Source organism: Crotalus tigris, unplaced genomic scaffold (assembly GCF_016545835.1).
Source record: "Crotalus tigris isolate CLP2741 ecotype Arizona unplaced genomic scaffold, ASM1654583v1 scf7180000021179.819088, whole genome shotgun sequence".
Taxonomy (NCBI): Eukaryota; Metazoa; Chordata; class Lepidosauria; order Squamata; family Viperidae; genus Crotalus; species Crotalus tigris.
In genome coordinates this window covers 522,165-532,218 of record NW_024098385.1, presented here as the reverse complement: position 1 = coordinate 532,218, position 10,054 = coordinate 522,165, and the positions used below count along the sequence as shown (strand labels likewise).

General features: G+C 43.2%; 1 protein-coding gene across 8 annotated transcripts in view; it reads right to left on the bottom strand.

The window, feature by feature from the left end:
• Positions 1 to 3,179: 3,179 nt before the first annotated feature.
• Positions 3,180 to 10,054, bottom strand: part of MAP2K5 (mitogen-activated protein kinase kinase 5) — a 128,114-nt gene continuing 121,239 nt past the window's right edge. For all 8 annotated transcript variants that reach the window (XM_039369649.1, XM_039369651.1, XM_039369654.1 and 5 more), the window contains one exon: positions 3,180 to 4,967. In XM_039369649.1, coding sequence (XP_039225583.1) covers positions 4,860 to 4,967 — 108 coding nt within the window. In that variant the 3' untranslated portion in view covers positions 3,180 to 4,859. The remainder of the gene's footprint in view (positions 4,968 to 10,054) is intronic.

Genomic DNA, 10,054 nt, shown 5'->3' with positions numbered 1-10,054 from the left:
TAAGCCTTAAGGGACAAATCTTGGGACACTGCAAGTTTTTAGGTTTTGCTAGTTCATGAGCAAGAGGGCTTTCTGCTGCTCAGGCGGTGGGTGGGTGGGTGGGTGGGTGAGAGAACCAATATAAACATGCAGGATTGTGATCTGGGAACCAGACTGACCCAAAGATTTCCAATTAAATATTTCAGGACATCTAGTGATGAAGCACAGTCAGAGCACAGTGGATGTTGTCGTGTGTGAACTCATCCAAAAGAGAATTTGTGCCTCAGCCGGAAGAGTTTAAGATTTGCTGTTTTGGTGGTTGTTTTCAAGTCACAGTTTGATCCTTTCTGTGAATTGTTCTCTGTGTCAATAAATTCGCACACCAAGAGAGCTTTTTCAAACTGCTGTTGAGAAAACAAAGAATGACGCTTTGCCCTTGGCAAACTGGCAGTGGGGGGGGCTGTGAAAAAAAGGAGGCAAGAAACGTTTTTCCCCTCAGCACCCTGCGCTTGAAAATAACTTGTCCAAATTAAAGCATTTGGGGACTCCAGGAAATATAAAGTTACTTTTTAAACAGGCAGAATATCTTTCTCTGGAGCAGAGTTTTAACAAATGCAAAACTTCAAGAAAAGCCCCAGTGACTCCTTAGAAAACAAAAATAATTTTGAGCAACTGCACATCTGAAATGAACAGACACAAGCTTGTAGATGCCATATAAAATGGTTGACATTCAATTTTTACAACATAAATTGCAGAAATAAGTTTTTTTTTAAAAAATAAAAATACTACTAAGCAAGACATGGATATTCTAGACATTTCTCATCCTAAATATAGAACCAGGCCCTGCAATCCAACAGTTTTAACTTTAACAATTTATTTACATTTAAATTTATGTTAAATTTAGATTTAATAATTTCCTGACAGTGAGAACAATTAATCCATGCTTGCCTCCAGAAGTTGCAGGAGCTCCATCACTGGAGGCTTTTAAGAAGAGACAGGGCAGCCTTTTCTCCTGAATGGTCTAGGGTCTCCTGCTTGAGCAGGGGGGTGGACTAGAAGACCTCCAAGGTCCCTTCCAACATGTTTATTCTGTGATTCTAGGGACTGAACTGACGTTTTCCTCTCCTTCCCATCAGATCTCTGAATATCGAGAGCTGAGGGAAAGAGGGTGTTATGGGCAGCAGTCTAAGATGCTAAAGATGTCTCAAGTGAGAACTCTGCATTAATTTATTTGATGATCCGTTTATTTTCTTGGCTGTCCAAGGTACTCTCCAGAGTCTTCTCCAACACCACAGTTCAAAAGCATCAATGTTCTTCTTATCCTGCTTCTTCAAAGTCCACTTCCATAAAATGCCACAGTGAATATCATTGCCTGCACCATTTGCTTTTTTGTAGAAATAGATATATCCCAGCATCTGAATCTCCCTTCCAAGGCCTCCTGGCGTCTCTACTCAGCTCTGGAGGACTTGTTCCTTTACTATTGATGATCCTGAAAGGCAGAAGCTTTTCACCACTTCAGTATCTTAATTCTCAATTCTAAAGCTGACAGCTCATTGTCTTTATATTTAATTGTGGTCCCATTTTTTTCACTATTCTTCTTGACTTACTAGGGTTTGCTGGATCCTTATGCATTATGGAGAGAAAGAGGGAAAATATTGCATTTAATTACCAAACCAAGCAGGTATGCAAGATGAAATTTATATGATAATCAACAAATGTAACAACAGACTGTTCACATTTTATATATTACCTTGTACATCCCAATTGAGGTCATTTTTGTAACAGGTTAATTCAAGCTTGATGCAATGGGTAAATGGCTAATTATAAAGCATTATCAGATAATCAGATCCAAAACATCTTTATTAATGGGGCTGTCACTGAATGTTGACATTTTCAGAACACATTGTTCACTTAAAAACATGCTTAAAGAATCAGTGTGGATTATCAATAGTTGAGGTACGGATGATAAATGAAAAGAGGTTCAAAAACATGCAACTGTCTTCTTTGCTCCCAAAAAACTTAATGTTAGTAAATGGGGAACTTAATGAGATTTTAAAATTAAATTAATCAGAAATATTAGACCAGAGTGCTCTATGTTAGAAAAGAAGTAAAAGAAAGAAAGCTGGTTGAAGGGAAGGAAATTTGTCTCACTTTTAGAAAAAGCACCTGCAGCCACCAGTCACATCGAGTCATTCATTGTATTGTTATCTGCCAGAGAGGCTGTGACATTGCAGCAATTAAGACAAACTTTTGTCTGTAAGTTCACACCTGCAATCTCTATCCTTCACCTGGAGATTGATGATCCTTTCAAGGAAGGAAGCAGAGCCTTTTCCAGGCTGCCTTTGAAGGAATGGTTTGGAGTTGTAATTGTTCAGAAGTTGTTTCTTGCCACAAAAGGCCTCCAACCCTTTTGGACCCTCTCCAGATCTCAAGTGATGGAGCACCACAAGCAGAGCCTTCTCAGTAAGCAATGTTGCTTGCTCTCAGCCACCCCAAGACAGGGGCCTTCTGGAGGGCTTCCCCAAGAATCAATAGCAGAGGAACTGGAATGTGTTAAAAAGAATAATGGCACATGTAAAAGACTCAAGAACATACCACATTCTGCAAAGGAGGAACCTGCACATCACTGGTAAGCCTGCACTCTTTATTTCAAATGCTATTTTGAAGAGAAGAGCATATTTAGATAAGATTGGGGTTGTTGGGAAGACAGCTTACTATGAACATGTTTTATTTTTTTCTTTGTATCTATTTATATATTTGCAATAGTTCTTTCAATTTTTGATATGGTCAAATAACTAAATAAAGTTTCTATTCTAAAGCAAATTTAAAACAATAATGAAATATTAGTGATTTAACAAAAACATGAGGGACATGATTACTCAGCAGTTAAAGATGCTGAGCTTGTCAGGCTGACAGCCCAGGTTCGACACCCGAGCACCGTGCAACGGGTTGAGCTCCCGTTCCTTGCCTCAGCTCCTGCCCACTTAGCAGTTCGAAAGCATGCAAATGTGAGTAGATAAATAGGTACCATTTCGGTGGGAAGGTAACAGCATTCTGTGTGCCTTTGGCATATACTCATGCTGGCCACATGACCACAGAAACCTTTTTGGACAACAACCGGCTCTCAGCTAAGAAACAGCTGAGTGCTGCGCTCTGCAGTTGGACACGACTAGACAGTGAAAAAGACCCAAATTCTTACATTTTCAGCATAGTCTTTTAATGTCGTAATTATTTAGAAAAGGGGCAAACATTGAGTAGGGCAGTCTACGACGCAACCATCTGCAACAGATCCATGTTTAGGGTGCAGAGAAACCTTGCTTTCCATCGAAGGCTGGATTTCTTTCAGACTGCTTGCCAGAGCCGCTGGTCGTTGGTGGGCTGGATTACAGCACTATTTCCTTCTTCTTGTTTTTGGTCTGTTCTTTCTGGTAGAGACCTGAACTTTTTGCAGAGCAGCTACTGAAGGTTAGGACATCAAAGGATTGCGGAACTCCCAGCCTCATTTCTTAGAATTGGCCTCCATTTGACACATGACTCCATCTGGCGACGTTAATGGATAGACTTCATCACCGGGATCATTGAGATTCATCTAAGAGACTAAACCCTGAATTAGGTAAGAAGATGCAATCGCCACCTCCCCTTAACCTTGTGAACCAACAGAGGAACTGTATTATCCATGTCTGGTAATAAAACATTACAGCTTGCTAAGTCAGGAAGCCACTTTTATGGATTCCCAGACGAGTCGCCAACTGCCCAGCCTAAATTTAGCCTGGTGTTCTAAACAAGTAGCTATTGCAGCTTTAACTGGTGTTGGTGGCACAAGTGCACACATTTACCATATTTTCCGGCGTATAGGACGACTCGGCGTATAAGACGACCCCCGATTTCGGTGCCGATTTGCATGCCTAGAAAGTCGTCTTATACGCCAGAAACTACCATAATTTCCGGCATATAAGACGACTCGGCGTATAAGATGGCCCCTGACTTCGGAGATGATTTGCATGCTTTAGAAAGTCATCTTATACACCGGAAAATACGGTAATTGAATAAATGAATGATAAGTCACATCAGCCTCAGGCAACATTTGTGTGAGTGGGTGGGGGGGGAGAGAAAGAGGGAGGGAGGGAGGGAGGGAGAGAGAGAGCGATATCAGTTACTTAAGTATATTTTAGGCTTGCTGAATAGGAACAAAGGAATTTTCCCATCGAAGGGTCCAACTTTGCTATCAACCATGGCCAGCAGCATCTCTTCTGCAGTTCAGGCAAGAATTCCCCTAAGAATGAACTTTAGACTTATTCAATCCCAAGGAATTGTTCTACTGCTCAACGTAATAACAACATCATCAACAAATAAAAACCCAATCCAACTTTCCCCCCTTATCTTCTGCTAAAATCTCCCGATGTCCTTGGTGTCCACCTCATCCTACACAAAGAATGGGTATAGAGGAGAGTGTAAGCACACAATTGTCTCTTCCAAAAATAAATTTAGCACATACTCTTTGGCAGATATTGCTTACACCTTTTTATTCTTTCATCTTGATCCATTTTGTTTCACTGGTCCATCATCTAAGAATTCAATTTCAAATCCCAATCCAAAGCAGGCACATGACTGGGTCCACAGGATGGCCACCTCCATTCTGCTCATGTCCTTATATTTACGGTAGCTAGCAAAGGTCCCAAAGTGTATAAAATACTTGGAGGCCAATATATATACATTCGGTTTAATAAAATATATGCTCCTATTGTCTTAAGGATGCAGGAGGCAGTGAGAGAGGAGTGGCAAAGGACATCCACTGAATTGCTTGAAGAAAGGGGATCACGGCAGGCTCAGCTGTGAAATGTGTTTGCTGGGAAGCTCTTCAGAGAGCACATGTCTTCCGCTCACTGGGATCCCTGTTGCTGCAAACGCCTCTCCTCCAGGGTCCGGCACACCCACATGGAGACAACTTCAGCGTTCCCATCATTGTACTGCACAATAAAGAGGTGGCCCTAAAAGAACAAAAAGCGGCTTCAGTCAAGAGGGTCAAATAGCTGAGAAGTGAAGGAAATGCAAGATTCTTGTCACCCTACTAAAGATTTTTGCAAGAAATCCCGACTGTGAACCAGTCTACTAAAAAAAAAGGAGGGAGTTTTATCACTGAAATATGTACCTTATGTATAACTATCAATCTCTCTGGGTTTTTTAAAAGTTTAAAAATAAACTGTGTGTTTTTCTTTTGAAGGCTCAATTTGAGCACACAAATACATCCTGGGAATTGAGAAGGGCTTTTCAAGCAGCTGAAGAGAAGACAAATAGGTTTCCCACGTTCTAGAAACATTCTCCTGTATTAATTTTGATACATTTCATATTTCATCCCCAGGTCACAAAGTCATGAGAAAATATGGGCTCTGCAATTACACAGAGACAAAAGATGGAAGCCACGGAGAAGCCCCTTTCCTTTCTTGAGTCCAGGATCATCTAAGAAGGCAAAAGGAGACAACCCCCAGTGCAGTGTTTTTCAACCACGGCAACTAGGTGTGTGAGTTTCAACTCCCAGAATTCCCCAGCCATGCTGGTGGAGGAATTCTAGGAGCTGAACTCCACACATCTTCAAGTGATTGAGCATAAGAAACACCGTTCTAGGGTTCTGAATTACTGCGAAGGTTGAAAAGCAAAGAGCAGAAGCAGAGATCTGAAAGCCTCGTCTGACGCTACCAGCTTCTGTGCTTTGTGTTGGGCCACATGAGACCGGCATGTAATGCCTGATGTCCTACTCTCAGAAGGCTGTGCAACAGGACTGTTCTCTAAGGTGCCTCTCTACTCTTAGATTTGGGATGAGAGGGGAGCTGTGAAATAATTTTGAAAATGTGCAACTAGCGCCTTCTTTTAGAGGTCTAAGTGACTTGATTTACTTTTCTCCAGAACACATAACTTCCTTCAAAATGAACAACTTAATACACAGGAAATCTGAGGCCAGTTGGGCTGAAGGGCCGGTGTGAAAAAGGGCAGTCAGGCACAGAGGGGGGGATGCACAGATGGTCTGGGGACAGGGAGAGAGGAAAAGGCTAGTAAGAAGAAGCTTTGAGGTGTAATCACATTAGGAAGATGGAGATTTATTTAATCTCCTCTTTGGACCTGAGGGGAACAACGTGCCTCCTCCACTAAAGCTTAGGAAGGCCTTTCAGATTATTCTAAATTCCCCCATTTCTGTCCCAGGGTAAGTGTGTCCTCAGATGCACCATAGCCACCCCTGCTTGACTTCAAATCTTTCCTTCTTCTGATGAATAGTGTTCCCTGCCTTGTTTTTTCCCCCTGCCTCTAAATAAATTTTTCTCAACCTTTAAGATGTGTGGACGTCAAATCCCAGAGTTCCCCAGACAGCATGGCTGGCTAGGGAATTCTGGGAGTTGACATCCACACATCTTAAAGTTCCCAAGGTTGAGTAACACTGATCTAGATAGTTTTGTGCAAGAAGAAACCAAAGAACCCAACAAATATTTTACCTTCAGGAGAAGGTAAAATGCTGGCTGGAGAATTCTGGGAGTTGAAGTCCACACATCTTAAACTTGCCAGGGTTGAAAAATTCTGATCTAGATTCTTACAAAAGAAGGAATTGAGGAAAGGAAAGAATGTGTATACTTTTAGCTTTCAGCATGTTTTTTTTAATTGCCTAATATGGTATTTGTCAGGACCCAAACCAAACCCCTCTGCCCCCCCTCTCCATGTCCTTCTGCTCAAATCCCATGTTTATTTCTTCAGGACCCAGATTCCTTACACTGATCACTCTTCACCAAATGCCACAAGGTTAAATTTGCTTAACTGTTTGTAAACTCATGGAGATCCCTGGAGGAACAGAAAAGATGCCCTCCTTCACAGTCAAGGCTGAAATTACCTGTCTTGCCTTTTAAATAAGCAGTCACAAACCCAACAAGAGTCAAGGAACAAATCAAGAGGCTGAAGACAAGGGAGCAGATTCCCAGAGCTATAGTAAGATCAGCCATTAGGCAGAATCCGCGGATTTCCAGCACAAATCTCCTTTTTCCGAGAAAAATGGGCCAAGTCGTTTGTTGCCACCACTGGCAACTGAACAGTAAGCCAAAATTCCAGTCCTTGGAAGAGAGTTGAGGGCAAACATGGGAGTGTTTGCCTTCTTGGGTCTCCTATGGCTGGCAAGAGCTTTGGAAAAACATGTTAAAAAAAATAAACATTCTCCACTACAGAACCCAGAAGAATAGGGCTAGGTGGGACCTCAGAGTCTTCCAGTTCAACCCTCTGCCCAAGGCAGGAGACCAAACTCCATTCCAATCAAATGGCTGTCCAGTCTTTTCTTGAAAACCTCCAACGAAAGTGCAGCCACAACTCTGGTGGAGGCAAGCTGCTCCATTCGTTAATTGTTCTCACCGTTTGGAAATTCCTCCTTACTCTATTTCCAAGCTGGATCTCCCTCTGAGGAGCTTTCACCCATTGCCCTTCAGGTGCTTTGGACAAAAGCCTCTGTGACAGCCCCTCTATCTAGGGTGGGTCTGACCCTATGGGGGGCTGCTTTGAGGGACATTGCTGGACCTTGATATAGAACGTTTCCTTGGAATGAAGACTCCTGAAAAATTAATGAGCCATGTTATTCTGGAGAACTTTGGTGTGAAGTCAACGTTTTGGTTGCATTATGTGATTTTGGTGGAGCAATTTCAACTTCAATGTTTTATTGTCATCTTTTGTAACGATTGTGACAGGCCAAGAGTCATGAGATGTGGTGGGATAGCAACCTAACAAACAACATGTATGAAAAGCCCAGCAGCCACTGCCGAAGAATGGCTGGGAGAAAAAGATCCCCTGCAGGTGGGTTCCACTTGCCAAGCTGCCCAGCCTCAGGGCAAGGTCTCTTTGCCCCCCCCCCTCAAAAAAAGAAAGGGCAGCTTGAGCAAAAGAAAAGGGAGCAGCAGCAGAGACAGTTGCCCTTGATCACCTTTGTCTCAATGTTTCCCCCCTTGGGGGGGGATTCTGCTGGGGCAGGAAGAAGCAGAGAGGAGGCTGGAGGGCAGGGGTCTGGGCACAAGAACAAGCCAACGGCAAGGAAATAGAGCTGGCAGTTCGTGCAGGTATAATGAAGTTCCAGGCAGTTAGAAAGAGACAGACCCCATTTGTTAACCCGACATTCTCATTTCTAAAGAACGAAGAAACAAATAGAACACAACAAGCATGGAAGGAAGTAATGGAAAACAAGAGAGGGAAAAAAAGAGAATGGGGGTCCTTGTGCGCTTCACCAGCTTCAGGGGGAGGGGGAGGGAGGCCCTTTATTCCTGAATAATATTGCTCCAGATCTAAAAAGTCCACAATTCTTAAATATCCCAGTAGAGATTCCCTTCATTTTATCAAGTAATGGTGCAGAAATGTAAATGCGCAGAAGTCTAAAACACATTTTCTATAGCAGTGAACGCTCCTCCAGACAAGAGACTTTGTGGGTGAGGGATCTGGCCCCTCCGCTATTGCAACCTGAGCTGGAGCTGATGTTGCAGAGGTATCCCACAAGCTTCACTTTAAAGAAGGGAGGGGCCAACAGTTAATCCAATGCTTCCCAATTGTGGCACCTTCCAGATGTTCACCTCTCAGAATTCCTAGATCCAGCAGAGCTGTTGTTAAGAGTCAATGGCTAAGGAGGCCATCAAGGTTGGAAAGGCCAAGCTAACTGGTCAGAGGAATATCTTGGCTCCTCCTCCACTTGGCACCCGGGGGCCTTATTCTTTGGGCTCGCCTCCAACTTCAGCACCTGCCCCTGGTCAAGGCTGCTGTTCAGTCCTTCTCCTGGTCTTAGCCCTAAAATGGCTTTCAGTCCCGTGGCCCTTCCTTGTCTCTTTAATCCAGAGCTTTTTCTGGCAGTATTGGACAACATCCCTGCCTTCATGGAGAGGACGCTTCAAGGGCTGCAAGGCGGGACGTGAAGATGGAAGATACTGTCACATCAAGGCGACATTCTTACAAGGCCAGAACTTAAGGTGAGCAGCTGAAAGCCACTGTGAGACTCTCTGTGAAGGGGATGGACCTGCATAAGGCCCCAGGAGGCAAATACAGGTAGTCCTCAACTTATGACCAGAATTGACTCCCAACAATTCTGAAACTAAGCGAAAGAGTTGCTAAATGAGTTTTGCCCCATTTTACAACCTTTCTTGCCACAGCTGTTAATAGTGAATTAGTGCAGTTGTTAAGTTAGTAACAGGGTTGTTAAGTGAATCTGGCTCCCCCCCCCCATTGACTTTGCCTGTCAGAAGGTGGCAAAAGGGGATTATGTGTCCCTGGGACGCGGCGACCGTCCTAAAATAGGAACCAAGCATCTGAGTTTTGACCGTGGAGATGCGGCAACAGTCATCATTGTGAAAAATGGTTGTAAGTCACTTTTTTCAGTGTTGTTGTAACTTCTAATGGTCACTACGTGGACTATTGTAAGTCGAGGGCTGCCTGTATTAGGTATGAGACAATGAATGTTAAAAATGGAGATACATATTTACTTCTCTATAATTTTTAAGAAATACACCCCTTAACTTTCCTCACTTTTTACTAGTTCCTTGCTTAATTAACCTACTATATACCATTTTCTCCATTAAGAAATCTCTGTTGATCCAACATGATCTTAATCCTACACGGTGGCCCAAATTTATCAGGAAGCAATAAAAACAATCACTCTCCACTCGCCCGTGAAAGGCAAAGCTGTGTCAATTTCCCCAGCATTTTGCTGGGAGTTTCTCTTGGGCTCCAGGGCCGTAGAAAGGAACAGCTCAAGCATCTCCTTTAAGCTCTGGGGAAAGTCCACACTTTCGGGGCAAAAGATTCAGCCCCAGCCAGGTCAGGTCAGAGGCCTGGAGATGCTAGTGGGTGAGTGTCAGCCAGCCTAATTTTCTTTGCCAACTCTGAAAATGAGATAAACAATGACAAAATAGGCATTTTAAATGAACTTGTCACATCTCATTTTCTTGAGAAAGGCTGCCTTTTTAGAGCCACCAATTTTGTGTAAAGCGATTAACTCTTTCCAAGACCTTTAGAGAGGAGCCAGCGGTGGCCTAGGATTCAGCAATTACATCTGGCGCCTTCCCAATCCTCTTCCTTC